Genomic DNA, 21,760 nt, shown 5'->3' with positions numbered 1-21,760 from the left:
CTTTATTTCTCCATCAATTCTGAATGACAGCCTTGCTGGATAAAGGATCCTTGGCTGCATGTTTTTCTCTTTAAGAGCTGTAAAAATGCCCCCCCAACCCTTTCTCTCATTACAGGTCTGTGTAGACAGGTCTGACGTAATTCTGATACCTTTGCCTTGGTCCGTGAGAAATTTCTTTGCCCTGGCCGCTTTCAATACTGTATCCTTGGATCTAATATTTGCGAATTGCACTATGACNTCTCCATCAATTCTGAATGACAGCTTTGCTGGATAAAGGATCCTTGGCTGCATGTTTTTCTCTGAAAGAGCTTTAAAAATGCCCCCCCAAGCCTTTCTCTCATTCCAGGTCTCTGTAGACAGGTCTGACGTAATCCTGATACCTTTTCTGTCGAATAAATAAATAAAATCTTTAAAAAAAAAAAAAAATACTGTATCCTTGGATCTAATATTTGCAAATTGCACTATGACATGACGTGGCGTAGGTTTATCGTGGTTGAGCTTGGGCGGGGTCCTCTCTGCCTCTTGGCCACGAATGTTTGTTTCCCTTGCTAGATTAGGGAAGTTTTCAGCTACAATATGTTCAAATATCTCTTCTAGACCTCTGTTTTTCTCCACCCCCTCAGGGATGCCGATGATTCTGACATTGGATCGTTTCATAGAGTCAGTAATCTCCCGTAATCTACATTCGTGGGCGTGGATTTTTTTAAGACCAGCTTCTATTTTCGTTTTTTCTTCTACTAACCCATCCTCCAATTCGCTAATGCGTTCCTCTGCCTCGGTGACCCTCGCCGTCAGAGACTCTAGTTTTGACTGCATTTGGCTCATAGAATTTTTAAGTTCTGTCAGATTCGCTCTCATTTCTGCCCTTAGGGATTCTATATTCTCAGCAACGTTTTCTCTGATGCTTTTTTCAAGTCTACTCATCATCTTGACCATTGTTGCTCTGAATTCCATTTCTGATAATTTGGATACGTCCACAGCTATTATTTCTGTGGCAGAGGCCACAGACTCATTATCTTTTCTTTGCTGGGAGGGACTTCTCCTCGTCATTCTGATGAGGAGAGATTGCGGGGTTGTCCAGAGCCCAAATTATTGACTGGGACCCAGGCCGTGCGCCCTTGTTTTATAAGATCTTAGGGATGTGGGCTTCTTCTTTAAAGATTTTATTTATTTATTTGAGAGAGACAGTCAGCAAGAAAGGGAACCCAAGCAGGGGAGAGGGAGAGGAAGAAGCAGGCTCCCAGCGGAGAAGCCCGATGAGGGACTCCTTTCCGGAACGCTGTGATCACGCCCTAATCCGAAGACAGGCACTTAATGACTGCGCCACTCAGGCGCCCCGGGTTGTGGGCTTCTTGATTTTTCAGCCTGCCTTCTGGGGGAGGGGCCTGCCGCGCCGATACTCAGGAAACCCTGTTTGGGTAGAGTCTCCGTGTCCCCTGCGAGGGGGGATGGGGATGGGCACCCTGTGAGCTGGTATTTCCAGGGTTTTGTTCTCTGGAGGCTTTCCCTGGCAGTCTGCTGTGCCTCTTCTGAGAGTCAGAGCAGCAGTGGCCGAAATTCAGCCTCTGCCACAGAACAGAGGGATTGTGGCCCATTCTCCACTGATGTTCTGGCCACTTTAACTCTGTTTCTGTTGGTGCTGCTCAATCCTGCAGCATCCCAGGCTGTGCGCCCCACACCCGGCGTCCCAGCCCTCACTTCCAGGGCCGTCGCATCTCCGTCCTTTGTGTTTCTAACCCTGCCAGCCGCCAGCGGCCCCACACGTGCTCCCGGAGCTCCCGTTCTCAGTCTGGATCCAGTGAGCACACCGGAGTTCTGGAGCTCCTTGAGATGCTTGGTGGCGCGCGCTCCCGGCTCACGGTCTCAGTCTGCTGTCTCGAGGGCACGGGTCCGCGGTCCGCCCGCTCCCCGGTGCAGGTGGCCCTCCAGCCGCCAGCCGCCCCGTGTGCGCTCCCGGAGCTCCCAGTCTTAGTCTGGATCGAGTGAACACACCGGAGTTCCGTGAGAAGTGTGGTAGCGCGCACCCCCGGCTCACAGTCTCAGTCTGCTGTCTCAAGGGTGCGGGTCTGCGCCCTCATTTCACTTTTTAAAATAAAATGTTATGCAGTAAGTACTACTACTGTCCTCATTTTTACAACTGAAGGAAGTGAGACTTGGAGAAGAAGTGATTTCTCCGCAATCACATGACTTCTAGGTAGTGAAGCAGGGGACAGTGTGCACACCAGACTCGAGTGCACAGAAGCCAGACACAACTTCTGAGATGAGTGCTCTTGCCCAGGTTCTGCAGCCACTCGGAAGGGGGCTTCTGGTTAACAAAGAGCTGGGTAGCCAGCTAGCTCCTTAAACAGCCACCACGTTAACTTTTCTCAGCCATACCCTCTCCCTCTCTACACAGAAAATATTTTTAAAAAGTGGCACCAATGCTTAGGGCTTAGCCACTTCTGCAATGGATCTTTCAAATTCTTCAGATGTTAAAAAAAAGCCTCCCCAGCTCTACAGGGAATGCTGGTCCCTGGCATGGAAGCTTGGATTCGTGAGTGGGGGTGCACCAGTGTAACACACCATTTACCCGCCTCTGTGTAAAGACCCGCAGATCACAAGCAGTCAGGTGTAAGAAGCCCTGTCCTGGAGTACTTTTAAGAACAGCACCTACAGCCTCTACTCGTCCTACTCCACTTCCTCCTAACCCAGAAACCGGAAGCCACTACTAACCCACTCTTCAACAACTTTCCCTGTTATCCGTTTGAGGTCCTTCTCTTCTACGCCAGAGGCTCCTGTCATATTTCTGGATCCCCAGCACCTGGCACCCTGGTGTGACGATGCACAACAAACATCTGTCGAATGAACAGCCAACACGACACTGTTGTTCCATTACTTTCTGCAGTGATACATTAGACTCATAAGATGTGCTTTATATTTCAGCATATCTTCCACAGTTCTATTCAGCGTTAGCATGTGAGCTCTACAATACAGAAATAAAGGGTCGAATTGTTATTGGCAACCATCTCCTACACAGTATACAAAATAATGTTAGATCAAATTACATCAATGTAACAAAACGACCCAGGTGGGTTTAGACAGACTGCCTCTCCAGCATAGTCCGTCCTGCATCTATCTTGACTCAACATGCTCTTTTATACTTTAGTAAGCAACGGAAAATTCTTCTAGAACTTTTCCATCAAGCAGAGACCCCAAGGAGTCCCATGTTAGATAATGAGATCGATGTCTTACCAGCATTCATATCTTTAAACTTCTGCTTTAGCTCAGTAGGAGTGAAACGGTACTGATCAAGACCGTCATTCCAGTAAATTCGGTCCAAGACTTGAAGATCTCCTCCAATTAGCCAATCTCCTTGTTCCATAACCATCTAATGGAAGAAGAAGGAGGAAACTTTTTAAACAGAAACCAAGATCAAAATAAGTAAGAACATTTCTCACACAAGCTACACACAGTTGTAAGTTACCCTCATCATAAAGCCAATGGTAAATCTGTTTGGCTTATCAACTGAATTGGGATTAGAGATGCTTTAAAATTAGAATGTATTTTTATCACTTCTCAGAGGGCTCTGTGACACAACTATGATATTTACATATGAAAGGCAAACAAAACCAGAGTGAGTAATTATGACTCGGTAAGTAACAAAAACATTCTCTTCACTGTTGCTGTATACTGATGAACAGAAACATCCGTAACCTGGGTCACCCCAGCCTCTGTGTTCTCCAATCCTAAACTTTTGAGCGATTCAAGTAATGACGATGGAGCTGGACACAAATTCATACCTTCCCATCTCCACACCACCTCAAGCTTCTCACAGCTTCACTCATGCTCTTTCCCTGCAGCTGGGAGGAAGGATGCTACCTCAGGGACCTGTCCATTTCCACAGCACAGCTCAAGCTCACCCTTCCTCTCCCAACCTCCCACCCCCTCGCTCCAGCTCACGGGCTAATAATGTCCGTAGGCTGCTATGGTCCCTTCCTTTCTGGTCTTGCTTGCTAGAAAGTCCTTCCCCAACCATCAAGCTATTCATTCAATAGGTATTTATGGAATAACTGCTAAGTGCCAGGGCCTGTGCCAGGCACCAGGGAATGCAGCAGCAAACGGGACAGAGAAAAGCCTCACTCTAACAGAGCCTGCATGCTAGTGGGACAGACCAAACAGAAACCAGACAAGCAATGGCTAGTGAAGAGTGTTACAGAGAAAATAACCAGGGCAACGGAGCACGATGCCCGGGGAGCAGACTCAATGACATTTCAGAGGAAGGGGTCAGTGAAGGTCTCTCTGAGGAGGGCGGCACTGGACCCGAGATACCTAAAAGGAACCAGTCACAGAGGTCAAATATTTCAGGCAGAGGGGCGGCAAGTACAAAGTCCTGAAGCAGAAACAGAGTCCTGGAGCTTTTGTCCTTTGAGGAGTGGAAAGAAGGCTAATGTGGCCCAAGGCCAGAAAACTCAGGGCAGGGGGAGGAGCAGAGGAAGAGTGAGAGAGACCGTGAATAAGGCCAGGGCCGGACCACACTGGGCCTCACAGGCACTTGGGTTTTATTCTAATTACAATGAGCAAACAATGGAGTGGACCGATACGCTCAGACACAGATTTTTAAAGGCAAGCTCTGGCTGCTCCGAGGAGAACAGACTGCAGTGGAAGGAGGAAGCAGACTGCAGCCAGGGCACGACTGTGACCGTCTGCCTGGAGACCTGGAGAGCATGACCAGTACCGGTGCAAGCGGAGGTGGGCTGCGGACATCCTGCACAAGACCACCAGGCCAAGCTTCTCAGAGTGCCACTTGGTTTGTGACTCACTCATGCTCCAAGGCTGCCTGTGACCTCTCCACTGCTAGTAAGGCACCAAGGCCTAAGACAAGCTCTAACCCTGATGCCTAACAGGGGCCTCTGTAGCTCTGGGCAAGTTGAACCCAGCCTAAGACCCTCAGGAGTCAGCCTCCAAGGATCACCTAAGGACCAAACGACAGAAATGTGGGTTGAAAAGCATGAAGCATAAATACATGTTAACACATGTAAACCACTGTTATGACTGAACAAAATTTTAACATCTCAGGGTAGAACGCTAAGGCCCTCTGTCTTCCCAAGCTCCTCTCTCCTGCTTGACAACCAGTCATCTATCACAGGCATGGAGGCTTTGCTCTTCCTACTCCCTAAAACTGGAATTCTGTTTCTCACAGTTGCCTCCTATCAAAATCCTGCTGGCTCCTCAAGGTTGCATCCCAAGTACTAACTATCCTAAGAAGTTTTGCAGATTACTCCAAATAAAAGTGGCACGTACACCAGTAATTGCTCTCTGCTACAGATTATAGAAGATGGCTTTAAAGCCCAGAGTCCTGCATTCAAATCAAATCTTCATCCCACCTATTAGCTTATAATTTTGGTCAAGACATTCATCCCCTGTAAGTCTCAATTTCTCTATATGTAAGATGACACCCATCCTTATAGGTTTGCTTTGTGGTTCAAAGAATTTACATAAGCATGTTTTGTAAACTACTATTTGTTATTAGTAACTGTAGAATTTTGGTGTCAAAGGAATATCTGACACCATCACTAATTCAAACTCCTTATTTTCTTAAACAACGTATCTCCCTATTTTAAAGTTTACCACTTTTTATCCTCCATGAGATGAGGCTGACATGATCTAAACAGATGTCATAAAAATTTTCTAGATAAAGCTACTAAAATTTCACTTAATTTCTTTTAAAACTCAAAGTATACTTTAAAACAAGTGACAGAAATTTTACTTCAGTGATGACATTTCACATACAACACATAAAATACATGAGGCCCTTTGGAAAGACTAATTGAATTTCACACCAGACATACGGCTTTCAATTAAAAAGCCCAGAGTAGACAAAATCACCCTGCCATAGACTCCCACGGCACCCTGGCCTCACAGCCTACCGATAAGTACATGATGTCTGCTCCCCACCAGACAGTAAAATCGCCAACCATACAAAGACTGTGCCCACCGTTACATCTGCCCTATATTCCCAGAACTAGCACCTAACTCAGGGCCCCATGTCCAGACGATGTTTGATAAAGATTTACTAGAGGTGCCTGGGTGGCTCAGTCGGTTAAGCATACAACTCTTGATTTCAGCTCAGTGAGGTGCCCCCACACTGGGCTCCAGGCTGGGTGTGGAGCCTGCTTGGGATTTTCTCTCCCGCTCCCTCAGCCACTCCCTTTCCTCCTCTTAAAAAAAAAAAAAAAAAAAAAAAATTTAATGAACAAATATTATCCAGACCAAAATGACAAGATCATGTGTTCATTACACTAATCTAAGATCCAGCGTCTACTGTGCAAAATATTAACAATTCCAATTGAATTGTCAACATACAGGTAATGCCCACACTTCAGCACAAACAATACTGGGAAACTGAGATAAAATGCAGCAAGGTTTGCTTGGGACCTTGATGTAGGGGTGGTTCTTGCATGTTGTTCCCCACTGCCTGGCACAGCGCTCCTCCTTACGGTGCTCAAAAAACTCTGGGTTGCGAAGAATAGCCACGCGGCGGCCCTCGTACATCAGAGCAAATGCCGTACAGCCGTCCAGCCTCTCTTTATCTTCATGAGTAGCCGGCAGAACTATAGGCACTGACAAGTTAATGACACCCCCTGCAGGGCACAAAAGAACACAGAGCACACAGCTTGGATTACTCAACAGGCCTCACATCCACCTTTCACTTCAACGGACACTCTGCAAATAATAGAAGATTTATGGGTCTGATGACAGCACCTGGCACAGAAAATCAGGAGAGAGAACAAACAACCCCAGAGGTTAAAAAAATAACAAAAAACAGCAAACATTAAGAGCAGCAACACTGTGTAGCAATATACTTCTCACAACAATTCATGAAACTGTCTTTGTGGAATTAAAAATGGGCATATTAATTCCACAGAAGTAAAAGAAACTGTTTAACAAGGAAAAATCAGCTGGTTACACCTAATGTCACCCAAAATATACTGAGCACCTCCAAAATGAGTAAGACAAAGAACCATGTTTCAGGGCCTTTCCAGGAAACTGGAAACCTTTCTGATAACTGCATTTTGAGTGGCAAGTTAGGTATACTTAAGTGTACTTGGGATACTTGCGTTTCCTTGAGATAGAAGACAAAAACACCAAAAAGGTATTTTTATTTCTTGGTTTTTAATCAGAATTGAACCAATGTCAGCAATTATTGGCCAAGAAACAAAAGAAGTCATCAGTGCCTCTCTATGTGAACTGAAATGTATGGTCAGTGAGACAAAAAGCCCATTCTCAGACTCCAACCTTTCAAGCTCTAAACATTTCTTTTCTACTCATTGTGCCCAGATTAGAAAAATGAAATGCACTCTCGAATTCATATGTGGATCTTACTTACAAACCTAATAAAAGCATATTCTTTTGGAAACCATGGCATGCCTTCTTTGGACAAAAGATGTCAACAATCAGAAGGGTTGCCCACCCTTCTGCCAACCCGCACCCACTGCATATCCACCTAGTCATGCTTGGCTGCTTTAAAGTTACCACCTCTAGGCGCAGTTTAAAAGGGAAAATTAGTAGGCAGACTTACACCAAACCCAGACTAAATCATTACTAAGGAGGCAGTCCACAAAGACTTCACCATTGGTTCCAGAGAAGAAAAATTAAAAAGCAATATTTAACACTTTTATGTGATAAAGTTTGAGAAAAACTACCAGGAGTTATAATTTCTAACATCAACTTCACTCCTTAGTTAAAAGAAGTCATAACACAGAAGAACACGGTAGCAATTTAGTAGGGCTCTGTGACACTTAAAAATATTTTCTTTAACATAATAAATTAAACTTACCAATGGTATACAGTTTTAGGAAGTTGAACTGTCATTATAATATACTAAACATCAATTTCTTATGTAATTTTTCTTTTTTTAGTGTTTTAAGAGAGGAGGAATGATCCCTTTAACCACCTATTTCAGGACTCCTTAACGTGGACTCCTTGATTCCTTATTAGAACACTCAAGCACAGATTTCACTAGAGCAAAATTCAGTATAGATGTGCACTTTTCAGAGACAAACTTTCCATGGTGCTCAGGTGGATACAGCATAGGGAAACTCTATTTGCTTTTTAAATCCATTTTCAGCCCCAACACCCAGGTTTTCCTTCTCTCTCAGCAATAAATGACATTCAGGAAAACGAAACAGGGAAAGGAAAGATCTCACAGCTCGCTTATTCAGTACTGATATAACTTAGTCTTAAAATGCTACCTCCAATAAAGACATCACCACTACTTTTTATGAATAGTGAAGAATCGGTGTCATTTCTTTTCCATGCTCAAACGTACTACAGAAGTAAATGGTCTTACCGTCCAGAAGACAATCAAAGTGAAGGCACTGCAAATACTCCCTCTCTCTCATAAAGCCGTTCAGTGGGGTTGCCCACCCTTCTGCCAAAACCTGCACCCACTGCATATCCACCTAGTAAATGAGATAGGAAAGGAAAGTTTTCTACTTCATAGACTTAGGAACAAAAGCAGTAATAACCTTTAGGAGTTTAATTTTGAAAGCAATGGAAACAAATACCTCAAGAATGACTATAGATTATACAAATCTAATAAAGATTAAGGGCACTAGGAAAATGTGCATTTCTCCTAATAAATGTGAATAACATTAGGCTTCAAAGCATTTCTAATAAGGATAGCATCTCCTACACCACTGTTCTCAAGCTTCACTATGTTATAAGAAACCCTGGGAAGGCCTTTATTAAAATAGATTGTTCCACCTCCAGATATTCGATTTCAATCACTTTGCTGTGGGCCCAAGAATTTGTATTTTTAATAGGTTCCCAGAAAATTCTAACAGTGATGGTCTGGAAATTAGACTTTGATAACCACTGCCTTAAACTAAAACAAACTTTACATAAAAGTATTTATCAAAACAAGTACCTCACCAATGTCAGAGCACCCTTCATTTCACAAGGACTGTACTACTTTTTGATCTTTAAGATTTCTAGCATCTCCTACCAGAATGTTAAGGAATTGACGGACTATGTATTATTAACGTGAGCTGAATACGCTCATTTTTTAACTAAGTGTGTGTGCATGTACTGTGTGTGTGCGTGTGCGCGTGTGGTGTGTGTGCGCGTGGTGTGTGTGTCCGCATGTACTGTGTGTGTGCGCGTGGTGTGTGCGCGCGTGTGGTGTGTGTGTGCGTGTGTGGTGTGAGTGTGTGCGTGTGGTGTGTGTGCATGCGTGTGCTGTGTGTGTGTGTTCTGTGAGTGTGCGTGTGTGGTGTGTGTGTGCGCGTGTTCTGTGAGTGTGCGTGTGTGGTGTGTGTGTGCGCGTGTGTACTGTGAGTGTGCGTGTGTGGTGTGTGTGTGCGCGCGTGTACTGTGAGTGTGCGTGTGGTGTGTGTGCGCGTGTGGTGTGTGTGCACGTTGTACTGTGAGTGTGCGTGTGGTGTGTGTGCGTGTGTGGTGTGTGTGCGCGCGCGTACTGTGTGCGCATGTACTGTGTGTGTGCGCGGTTACTGTGTGCGCGTGTACTATGAGTGTGCGTGTGTGGTGTGTGTGCGTGCGTGTACTGAGTGTGCGTGTGTGGTGTGTGTGTGCGTGTGGTGTGTGTGCGTGTGTATTGTGTGTGCGTGTGTACTGTGTGTGTGCGCGCGTGTACTGTGAGTGTGCGTGTGTGGTGTGTGTGCGCGCGTGTACTGTGTGTGTGCGCGCGTGTACTGTGAGTGTGCGTGTGTGCTGTGTGTGCGCACACAGCAATGGCTCTCAAATGAGAAAAGATGAGGCAACTGGCCAAGCAGTGTGCAGTAAAACGTAGCTTACTATTTATTCCCAAAGTATAATGGTCAATGTGTTCCACTTCACAATCAAATAACAGGTATATCCCCCCTCCTTTGAGTCACAGGAAAAACCATATGCATAGACCCAATTGTGTCATTACTAAGCTTTCCTCTCATCAATTATTCCTAAACCTCAGACTGTGGCCATGATCTGTCGCCACCGAAATCCAATTCTAGATGGTATGTGTTATGCACTGAATGTCTGTGTCCCCATCAAATTCCAACGTTGAAGACCTACTCCCTGATGTGACTATTTGGAGACGCGGCCTGTGAGGATGTGACACGGTTAAATGAAGTCATAAGGGTGGATCCCACTCCAACAGGGCTGGTGCCCCCACAGGAAGAGGAAGAGATGCTGCCAGAGCTTGCTCTCTCCACTCTGTGCAGACGCAGGGAGTGAGGGTGTCAGCAAGCCAGGAAGACAGTCTCACCAGAGACCGCACCGGCCAGCACCTTGATCTTAGAATTTCCGACCCCCAGAACGGTGAGAAGAGTCATTTTCATGGCTTAAGCCGTCTGTCTATGGTATTTGTTACGGCACCCACGCTAATACACTACTGACTTAAGATGGATTCTTTAATTAATTACTTTTCATCCTGCCAAGCACAGAACCAACCACTGTTAAAAGAGCTACTGTGTTTCTGGGTTGTAGAGTTAGACTAACCTGGATTCGTACTCATTCATTCTCATTCTCATATTCTCCCCCACCCCCCGTGTGTGTGTGTGTGTGTGTGTGTGTGTGTGTCCATTCCTTGCAAGCCATGTCAGTGACAACATCTGCTCTTTTCAACAATCACCTTCCTGAGGGGCTCGGCTCTCCGACCCTCCCTCTCTGCTCCCCAGCATGTCTCAGCTTCTGGTTGGAGACCCAATCACACAAAGTGCAGCAAGTAATCTACTCCTCATCGGGGATTTGAATAACTACCATATGAGGCTTTCTCTAAGCCCGGAAGTGTGTTGGTGGGCGTTGTGTTCTTTTTTCTTTTCCTCCTTACTTTAAGATTTGGTGCTTCCCTAGGTGTTCTGGATTTTTACTGACTAAAAGAAAGCCTGGGAAATTCCACTTCTGATCCAGGTTCTTAGTCCTTAATCTCCCCACTTTTAAAGTACATCTAAATGATACAGTTAAAATTCTCTAATATTTGAAAATGATAAATTATAGTTTCTATTTTCATCATATCCAGTTTAGCTCAGTAGGTTTTGGGGGGGGGTACTCAATGGTATTAGAGCTAAGGCATACACAGAATTACTCTTAAAAAAATAAGAGAGAAATTCAGGGTTTGGGCAGAGGCTTACGAAACTTGTTTGGAGGGGAAAAAAACGTTCACTTTAATTATTATACTAATAGTATTTTGAAGCTTTAAGAACCCATTCTTTCTGATAAGCCAAAAACTTTTACATACTCTTTAGTCTTAGCTATTTCAAAATAGGTAAAATTGGGGCGCCTGGGTGGGGTAAGCTTCCGATTCTTGATTTCAGCTCAGGTCACGATCTCAGGGTTGTGAGACTGAGCCCCGTATCAGGCTCTGTGCTGGGCATGGAGCCTGCTTGAGGATTCTGTCTCTCTCTCTCTCTCCCCCTTTGGCCCTCATCCCCACTTTAAAAAAAAAAAAAAAAGGTAATTACTACGACTAAAACTAAATCAAAGTCATGATATTTTGGGAAATTGTGATATAAACAACAACCATCCCCCCTACCACCACCACCCATTCCCTCAAACATAGCCATCAAATAAAATTTACAGATAAGGACTACATATATGGCTAAATCACTTGGTATGAAAAGCAACAAAGCACTTACTTTATTAATTTTCAATGCTGGTAATGCCTCTGCATCTGTTTTTGCCAGATGGAGTTTATTTTCTGGCACATACAATTCCTTCACTTCGTAAGAGGCGTCCACAGGTACGATATCCTATACAACAACAGAAGTACAATTAAATGTTTGATTCAACAATTTACTGTTCTCCAAAGGGTGTCTTAGTAATGAAGAAAATTTAACGTTTCAAAATGAGACTTCAAAAATGAAGTATAAAAGCGGGCTCTGAACACTGTGCCTCCCCAGTCAACTTTCCTAATGTCAGTTGGTCTACTCTCAACACATAATACCCACATATGAGAAGTCCTGAAGCATCATGTCCCATTACCTAATGACAAAGAATAAATTATGAGAATTCATTTGCCACATGTCAAAATCAGGAAACTGCAAAGAACCAGTGACCTCAAATAAGAGGTAACAATAAAAAGAATTTGGAAACAAAATCACTCTAAATATAATCATCTTTCACATGTCACAAAACCCTTTTATGCCAGCTTTCATATTCGCCTTTATCCCTAGTGTCACTAACACCACCTTCTCAGTCATGCCACGTGGTACTCCTGAGTGTACCAGCTTTACTCCCACTGTTGTGGTTTGAGAAACTGCACTTTTTGATCCCATATGAAATGCAGTCTAGAAGTTTCATCTGAACTCCGGGTACTCATTTACACAACACTGGGACAGTGCTTGTTTCCAACAACAGACAAGAGTGTATTTGTGATTACCACAACACAGCTCCTCAGGTGATCTTCACAACGCTTGCTCACACTTGTCAGACCCCCAGGAATAATTACCAAATGTGTTTAATTGCTTCAACTTTTTTTTAAGCTAAATCTATTAGGTCACCCTTATAAGCATACAAAATTGGCAATGATTAAGGGCTTTTCATATATGTATCTCATCCAAGAAATACTTTGTTATTCAAAATAAAGTAATTCTCAAGAGAATGAGTAGATAAGCCACAGACTGGGAGAAAATATTTGCAAAAGGCATGTCTGAAAAAGGACTGTGAAAACTCAGCGATAAGAAAACAGCCAATTTTTTTAAAAAATGGGCCACCACATCAGGCTCCTCTGCTATGAGCCTGCTTCTTCCTCTCCCACTCCCCCTGCTTGTGTTCCCTCTCTCGCTGGCTGTCTCTATCTCTGTTGAATAAATAAATAAAATCTTTTAAAAAAATAAAAATAAAATAAAATAAAATAAAAAATGGGCCAAAGACCTGAACAGAAATCTTACCAAAGAAGATATACAAATGACCAATAAACATATAAAAAGATACTCCACATCACGTCATCAGGGAAATGCATATTAAAACAACAAGACACCACCACACACCTATTAGAATGGCCAAAATCCAAAATACTGACAACGCCAAGTGCGGGTGAGGATGTGGACCAACAGGAACTCTCATTCCCGCTGATGGGAATGCAAATGGTATAGACATTCTGGAAGACAGCTAGGCAGTTTCTTACAAAACTAAACACACTTACCATACAACCCAGCAACTGTGCTCCTTGGTATTTACCCAACTGAGCTGAAACCTATGTCCACACAAAAACCTGCACAGATATTTAAAGCAGCCTTATTCATAATTGCCAAGCCTTGGAAATGACTAAGATGTCCTTTAGTAGATGAATGGATAAACTGGTACATCCAGACAACGAATGCACTAAAAACGAACAAACTATCAAGCCATGAAAAAACATGGAAGAGGGGCGCCTGGGTGGCACAGCGGTTAAGCGGCTGCCTTCAGCTCAGGGCATGATTCCGGCGTTGTGGGATCGAGCCCCACATCAGGCTCTTCCGCTATGAGCCTGCTTCTTCCTCCCCCACTCCCCCTGCTTGTGTTCCCTCTCTCCCTGGCTGTCTCTATCTCTGTCAAATAAATAAATAAAATCTTAAAAAAAAAAAAAAAAGAAAAAGAAAAAACATGGAAGAACCTCAAATGTGTATTACTAAGGAAAAGAAGCCAACCTGAAAAGGCTACCTACTATATAATTCCAACTATATGACCTTCTGGAAAAGGAAAAACTACGGAGACAATAAAAACATCAGTGTTGTCAGGGTGAGGGCGGGCTGAGGGGAAACGAAGGGAAGAGGGGATTTTCAGGGCAGTGAAATGATATGATACTATGACAGTGGATAAGTGTAATTATACATCTGTCAAATCCCACAGAAGTACAAACCTACTGCAAACCATGAATTTTGGGTGACAATGTGTCATAGTAGGGGTATCAACTGTAACGAACGTACTACTCTGGTCAGGGGTGTTGACAGGAAAGGCTGTGCTTGTGGGACAGGGGAGAAGGGGGTATATGGGAACTCACTCTACTTTCCACTCAGTTTTGCTGTGAACCTAGAACTGCTCTAAAAAAGTGTATTTAAAAAATGCAATACAACAACAAAAGGAATTCAAAATAATTATCAATGGAAGAACCAGTTTCCAAAGACACACTGCTATTTTCCTAAGTATGGGAAGAACTTCCAACTTATATCTGGACTTAGGTTATTATCTTCAATAGAGGAAAAAAGCAGCCAGATATGGGATCAAAGCTAGATGATCTCACGAAAGGCCTGGTGCCACCATTCAAGCAGCCCCTACAGGTCCTGAAAATCTAGAAAGACTGATTCTCCCACATTTCTCCTCCAAAATGGAACAAAAGAGACACAGTTCAGCATCAGCTAAATCATGTGTCAAAATCAGTCTGCTCCCATTGGTAAATGCAAGGCCTCTCCTCTTTCTCATGATAAGCCCAAGAATAGAGAGAGTAAACATGAAGGAGAAAAGAATAAAATTTAAATACAGGAAAGAAAGAAACACTGCTTGCTACAATATCAAGTTTAGCTAATTGTTTGTGGTGTGCAAACATGAAGGGTACTAGCTGGGGGCCCCCTTCATCCCTCCAGCATCCCACTGCTCACACGAGGAGGAAAGTGGAAAAGCGAGTGTCTAAAACAAACCATGCGCAGCACAGGGCACCTGCCAGGCCTTCTGCAAGAAGGTTCCAGCAAGCACCCACAGCTGAAGGCTATCTGTTGTGTTTATGGGGCAAATACTACATGAGCACATTCAAGACAATGCTGAAGGAAGAATGACACCTTCCACCAGCTGCCTCTATTTCCTCTTCCTGTAGATATAAATACTATACAACTTTGTATTAATGAGGCAAATTATTTCCGCCCCCCTCCCCGCCCCGGAGCATGAGCACAGGAAGCGGTGTGGAGGGAAAGGGAGAGAAATCCTTAAGCCGACTCCCTGCTGAATGCAGAGCCCAATGCAGGGCTCGATCTCAGGACCCTGAGATCATGAACGGAGCTGAAACCAAGAGTTGGACACTCAACCAACTAAACCACCCAGGCGCCCCAAGGTATATTATTTCTAGTAATCCCAAGCTAAAGAGGGCAGGTCTTAAATTTTGCCAACTCAAAGAAGTGGTTAAGTATACATACACAATTTATACGTAATACTTGATTTCACTGTGCACCTGAAGAGGAAATCACATATAGGAAAGTCCCTTGTTTTCTTTGTATGTCAATTTTATCTCAACAAAACTGGGGGAAAAAAAAAAGACTCTTCTTATAATCTAGCAAAAGAAATAGCTTAAGGTAGTCCATTCTGTGCAATAAGAAGGAATAATTCCAGGAATGATTGTTAATACATTTATTTTAAATTATAGCAGTAAAGAGAATATGAAATAGAAAAAAACAAGTCATTCCACACATGGTTATCATTGTCATTTTTATATATTCCCTTCCCATTACAGGGCATTGGTGGTTTCAGGAGTCCGTACAAAACCTATTATTTCATCAACTAGAAAATAAAAATTCAGAATCAACTTTTCCTACAAGAACAATATGACATGCATTAAGAGAACTGCATGCACCCTATCTGTTCAATTAGCTTCTTGGATATATAAAGCTCTCAAAGACATCTTGAGACATACCCGTTTTTCCAGTTGCAAAATAAAGAATTGAAATCCTCCACACCTGGAATGAATGCTAAAATTAAAGTACACAAAAAGTCAGGCATTCATTAGGGCTTTCATGAGGAAGAGTGTGACAAAGTTCCACAAGACAGACTCAAAATTAAATACATTAATCACAAAATATTAGGGACACATCTTCAAAACTAAAAAGGGGCAAGAGAAAGCAACAGGGGTCTATAGGTTAGTTATTTCTCATGTTTACACCTAAGATCTGAGTTCAAACTCTACCACTGCAACCTTGAGCAAGTTACGGAACATCTCTGAACCGGTCTCCTCCTCAGCTGTTTAAAACAGATACATATGCACATACGTTACAGGTCTGTTGTGAAATTCAGTAAATTAAAATACCTGAACTGCTGGGACTAACGTTAGCTGGATGCTTACTAGGATACCAGCATTGTCCCAAGGGCTTCCTAGAAACGAATTCATTTAATCTTCATACAATCCTAACTAGGAAGATAGAAGTATTTTCCTTGAACAGATTTGGAAATTGAGGCTCAGAAGAGGTTAAGAACTGGCCCTGAATCCCTGCTATTCTGTCTTCCAATGCACTTAACACACAATAAATACTCAACATAGCGTGCTCACTACATTCCAGGAGCTGTTCTAAGCATTCTATGTATATTAACTCAGAGAATCCTCAGTACAATTCTAAGACAGGCACTATTATTACTTCTTATTGCACAGACAAGAAAACTGAAGCCAGAGAAATTAGGTATTTTTTCCAACATCATGTAGCTAATTGATGTATGTTAGAGCTGGGATTCCAACTGAGGTCCCAATACCATTCTCCTCCTAAAAAATAAAAAATAATCATTACTGTTTCTCTCATGAAAACAAGCTAGGACACATTTTGTCACATAAATTGTCCTTAGTTTATCTTCATGATTTTATTAAACCTTCACAATTCCCAGGATTGTTGGTATGTGATCTTTGTGTGTTGATAAAGTTCTAGACAAAAAGTAAAGATACTCAGCATTTCAATTAGGCCTAAACATTTCTAAGAAAGGTAAGTGACCGATTTTCAAACACCTTTTCCCAACTGCATCATTGTGAATAAACCGAAAACCTCCATTTCCAGTACACTGGACCCCTTAGAATTTCAAAATCCAGAATCCACAGTCTGGCAATAAATGACAGAGGGACTCCAGGGAAGAGAAGAATCTCACTGACACGAATGAGTCTACGTAAAGTTTTCTTTGCCATCTCTGGAACCTACATTATTGTAAGGATAGGAGATCTTTTTAATGTTGCAGGGGTTGGCTATTCTCCTCTTCCACTACATGTACTGCTGATCATTGTCAACAGTTTTGGAGGGCCAGAGGAGAGCGCTGGACAGACTAATCTTTTGATCTTTGCTGGCTGCAACAGGGCATTTTTAGCTGGTTTCCTAAGCCGGCATCATAAATACTGGCCAACAGCAGCAGTGACCACGGCCCACTGTGATGCTGCAGGCACGTGGCTGTGCTCCAGGTCTCTACCCTGGAATCACCCCTCTCCAGAACCACACTGGAGGATACACCCGGGTATGTCAACCTACTCCCTCTGAAGAGACATTCAAAGAACGGAGAACTAACAAATGTTTCTATACATCATCTCTTCCTTCCAAGCATATCCTAAGTTACGAAAACAAATACACAAATAATTTGTGAGCAAATCTATGTGTCTCCAAGAGAACCAGTTTCAACATGAAAGAGTAGTATCTATACTATGTATGAGCTCAACCAAATTATTTTTCTAATATTCTGTTCATTCATAAGCCATGAACCCATTTGGGATGAACACATTTTTAGTTGATGTGCTGCTTTATATGCATGAACATAAAGGCTATAATATAATCACTTTCCTTTCAAGAAAGGGGGAATTTTTTAATTTTGAGTTAAAGTAATTTTTCATTATAAGCATTACAAACAATTGTTCTCTTTGCAAAATTCACATCTAGAAATATTTTTAAGTGATTTTTAGCCTCACAACTTAAACACAAAATTTTTTTGATGCCTAACTAAAGACTAAAGTTCAAGAGGTTGCTACTGTTTTTCTCTTCTAAAAAAAAAAAAAAATACATCAAGTAAATGTTTTTTGAATTAGCACAAACGTAACAGCATGAATCAAGAGACACATGAAACATTTGGTCAAAGGAAACAAGTTCTATATAGATTCTGAGTGTAGAGAGAACTCTCTATCAGGAATACAAAAAGGATTTTTTAAATGTACACACAGCCAGTTTCTAGCACATTCTACTGATAAATCTTTTCAGTTCCCAAAACCACTATTAAACATCTAAAAGGAACAAAACCACCTCAAAGTGAGACAAGATATCTGGACAACATAATGTGAAGTCCCGGCCACATGAGGTGTCCATTTTATTTGGGATTCATTAAGATTTCCAGAAACACAGTCAGCTATTTGAAAACAGTATGTTCCTCTTCAACTTGTACATATAAAACCTTTTATTTCACAGAATTGCCTTTAAAACAAAAATAGACCACAAGCCAGGCCTGGAGCAAGTGTTTACATACCTAAACCCCTCACCACCAACCCCGAGAGCACCACAGTCACCCAGCATTTACAGGTAAAGGGAATACAGGGGGGCTCCGGAGTCGGGGGTCAGTAAACAACTCACATGCTACCATTAATCACGTAGGTCTAGAAATACTTAAATATTATGAATGTGTAAATATTAATCTAAAATGTTACGTGGGCACTCAAAACTTTTTTTTTTGCTTGACTGACCGAACACAGTCTAAGAGTTAACATATACTCTATCTGTAATCTTTGTTCAAAAGGGCAATTGTTTTTACCTGGAAACCAGCAGATAGAACATTCACTACCTGAAAATAGCAGTGGTCTTGTCTTCCCTTTCAAATCTTCCTCAAGAACTGTGGACATGTTAATAAACACGATGATTCCATGGTCTAAGTTTTGCCTTTAAGTATTTTCTGCACTTTTTTCTTGAGCCAGATCTGCTCACCAGATTTGAAGGCTAGAGCTCAGTCATATTATATGTAACTGTTAAATTTCTATTATCTAAACTACATGCATCCAAAGCATGAACACCAAATGACATTCTGGCAACACTTTAAAACTGAGCTGCGAAGTCAGGTTTTTATGCGCAGTATAAAACCCATTTAGAGCACTAAACCATTTCATAAAAAGACAAACCTTTAAATAATTTATAGCACTAGTAAATCTCGAGTTGCTAGTAGATTTAAAAACAGTATTTAAAATATCACTTTAGATTAAAACCAGCAGCAAGAAGCCTACGTCCTTATGTCATAACACACCAAGTTAAAATGCAGTACCAGCAGGCCATCTAGTGACCATCCAAGGGTTCCGGGAAAAACTTAAATCCAAAAATCCTCAATATTTTTCAGTGCCTTCTATTTTCTGAATAAAATTACGAAAATAGGCCAACTGCAGCACGTTAAGAAAATGAAGATGCTCTGACCAAACACTGAGAAATTAAGTACTTATATAAACAAACACACTCCCTTATCCCAACTATTCACACAGGCCAGATCGAAAGGAAAGTAAGACAATGCAGAAGCGACTGAAGATACGTAACATTACACTAACCACAATACCCATCATCCTAAAATACCCACTGTACAGAACATTAAAAACATATTTTTCTTTGACAGTGAAACCGCGACCATTAAAGATAAAATACCTGGTAGAATTCACTTCAGGAGAGCCTCTCCAAAGCAATACCAAGCATCAGATAGAAAAATTCCTTGGCTATCATGGACACAGCACTTCTCAAACATCTGTGTTCTCTAGAAAGCCCCAAACCAAGCTACTTTCTCTGCTCCAATAAAAAGTTTCCCATATATTACAATGGGAAATATATATTTAGTCTTTGTCTCTGGATCCTGGCACAAAGCTCTTAAAACTCTTGGAATCTCCTGAGTGGTTAAGAGTGTGTTTGGTGTGATAATGTGATAACTCCAGGCTAAGGGGCTCCTCAAGAGACCACGCCATACTTAGACGAGAAGGCTAGAACCTTCGACTCCATCCCCAGAACTCCGGGCTGGGGCAGAAGCTGGAAACTGAGTTCAGTCCCCAATGGCCAAAGACTTAATCATGCCTCTGTGATGGAACCTCCATAAAACCCCTAAAGGAAAGTTCAGAGCTCGTCTGAGTTGGAGACAGTGCCCCCAGAGAGCAAAGAAGCACCAGGGCTCTACCGGCCCCATACCGTGTCCTATATGCCTCGTCCACTTGGCTGTTCCTGAGTTGTAACCTTTACAATAAACTGATAATGGTAAGTAAAGTGCTTTCGTCAAATTACTGAACCAGGGTGTGGGGGGCCTGGGTCACCCCTGAATGTGTGCAGCTCTCTGGGCACCCTATTTACAGCTGACATCTGAAGTAGGGACACTCTGGTGAGACTGAGCCCTTACCCTGCAGTGGCCAAGCTAACTGTGGACACCTGGTGTCAGCACGGAATCGAACTGTTGAACACCCAGTTAGTGTAAGAGAATCACACAATTAGTTGGAGCGGGGCGGGAAAAAAAACAAAACCCTCAGAAGTCTAACAAATGGAGCCCGAAGAGGAAATAAAATGTACTTAAAATAAGATTTTGTTTTATATGGCTTAATAACCCAAGGCGCTCACTTACCATTTAGATGTAGGTTTCAGGACCTAAGTAAATTAATCCCTCTGGCACGATGCGCCCCAGCTTCGCACGGTAAATCAGGTAACCGACAATCACTTCCTACTTCACGCTACATAGAACAAACACTCACACTAACTGGAGACAGGCACCGGCAGCTTACGTCTTTACAGGGTCAACGTTCCCTCCCGTCCAGGCAGTGCTGCCCTGAGCTGCTCTGAAGTACTTCAAAGGTGTTTGAAAAATATCAACTCCTTCTAAGACCCAATACTCTCAAGTTCTCAATCCCAACTACACTTCAAGAAAAAAAAATGGTCAAGGAACACGCAAGACAGCCACAGAAAAGACTGAGGTTCCAAAACCAACTGGAAATGGAAAGAACCAGTATAAGGACAGGCAGTGTAGAAGAGAGTGGGCTGCAGCACCCATCACTCTGCGCTCAAATCCCGCTCTACCCCCCACAGCACTGTCCTGGGACAGACCACTTTACCCTCTGAATCGCCTCCCATCAGTAAACGGAGCATAATTATAACTACGTCTCAGAGTTATAACACATGGAATGTATGAATGTTACTGAAGCATCTACTAAAGGTCTTGCCTCCATGGGGAGTTCTTGCTGGGTTCCAGCTCTGCCTATGACGCTGCCTTCTAGTGCACTCAATTATAGTCTTACACGTAATGCTGGGGAGTGCAGGACCTCTAATCTTCATATCCTCACCCCTCACTTTCACCCCGGCACTTGACATCGTCAGCCCTTCACCTCCCCATCTGGCTTTGTGCGATTAGCTCTACTCTGTGAGCTCCCATAACCCACCTCTGCAAAACCTCACAAACGCCTCTGTGATGACAGTGAACTTGCACAGTGTGCACCATCCCGGGTCACCAAGGAAAGGGTGCTTTGGACGGTGCACACTGCACTAAGTTCCCTTGCGATCAGGGTACAGCAGGCAAAGACTCCTTGTATCACCAACTAACCGTCAACTCCAAGCTGATGCCGGGTCTGTCCACCAGCTTACCTACGTGCCCTAGCGCTCACGTGAGATTCAACTCTGTGAGGAAAACAATCAAAGGAGAATAAATACCAGAACAAAAACCATCATGTATGTGTGTGTATGTACGTCTTCCTTCAACTGCGTTCTAAAATTCTGTATCATGCTATAAAAGAAAAAACTGAATGAATTTATACTGTCATTCTAGTCTACAACTATAAATAATGGTGATGAGGACCAAAAATTAAGGTCCATGAGACAGGAATTTTTACTGTTTAATTCACTGCCACATCCCCGGTGTTTTACGACAGTACCTAGCATGTAAAGCACGAAGTATCTGTTAAATTAGCTAACGGAAGTAACCAAGTAAAATACAGAAATACATACTTTCAATGGGAAGTGAGGACCTACATTTTCCCCAAAGGAGGATGGTACCAAAAGAAAGCAATTACATTCTGCCCCTCCTCTCTCTAAAAAAAAAAGGAAAGGAGGGAGGGAAAAAGAAAGAAAAGAAAAGGGGCGCCTGGGTGGCTCAGTTG

At 42.8% G+C, this 21,760-nt stretch overlaps 1 protein-coding gene across 3 annotated transcripts in view; it reads right to left on the bottom strand.

Moving 5' to 3' along the window:
* The window catches only part of PAPSS1 (3'-phosphoadenosine 5'-phosphosulfate synthase 1), a 98,896-nt gene that overhangs the window by 43,565 nt on the left and 33,571 nt on the right, over positions 1 to 21,760 (bottom strand). For 2 of the 3 annotated variants that reach the window (XM_034671403.1, XM_034671405.1), the window contains exons 6-9: positions 11,613 to 11,726; positions 8,330 to 8,441; positions 6,343 to 6,620; positions 3,232 to 3,367 (exon numbers count right to left, since the gene is read on the bottom strand). In XM_034671403.1, coding sequence (XP_034527294.1) covers positions 3,232 to 3,367; positions 6,343 to 6,620; positions 8,330 to 8,441; positions 11,613 to 11,726 — 640 coding nt within the window. The remainder of the gene's footprint in view (positions 1 to 3,231; positions 3,368 to 6,342; positions 6,621 to 8,329; positions 8,442 to 11,612; positions 11,727 to 21,760) is intronic. The other variant, XM_002916940.4, reaches the window with a different exon arrangement.

This window comes from Ailuropoda melanoleuca, chromosome 11, assembly GCF_002007445.2.
Source record: "Ailuropoda melanoleuca isolate Jingjing chromosome 11, ASM200744v2, whole genome shotgun sequence".
Taxonomy (NCBI): Eukaryota; Metazoa; Chordata; class Mammalia; order Carnivora; family Ursidae; genus Ailuropoda; species Ailuropoda melanoleuca.
The sequence above is the reverse complement of the archived record's forward strand: the minus strand, read 5'-3'. Positions and strand labels throughout refer to the sequence as shown.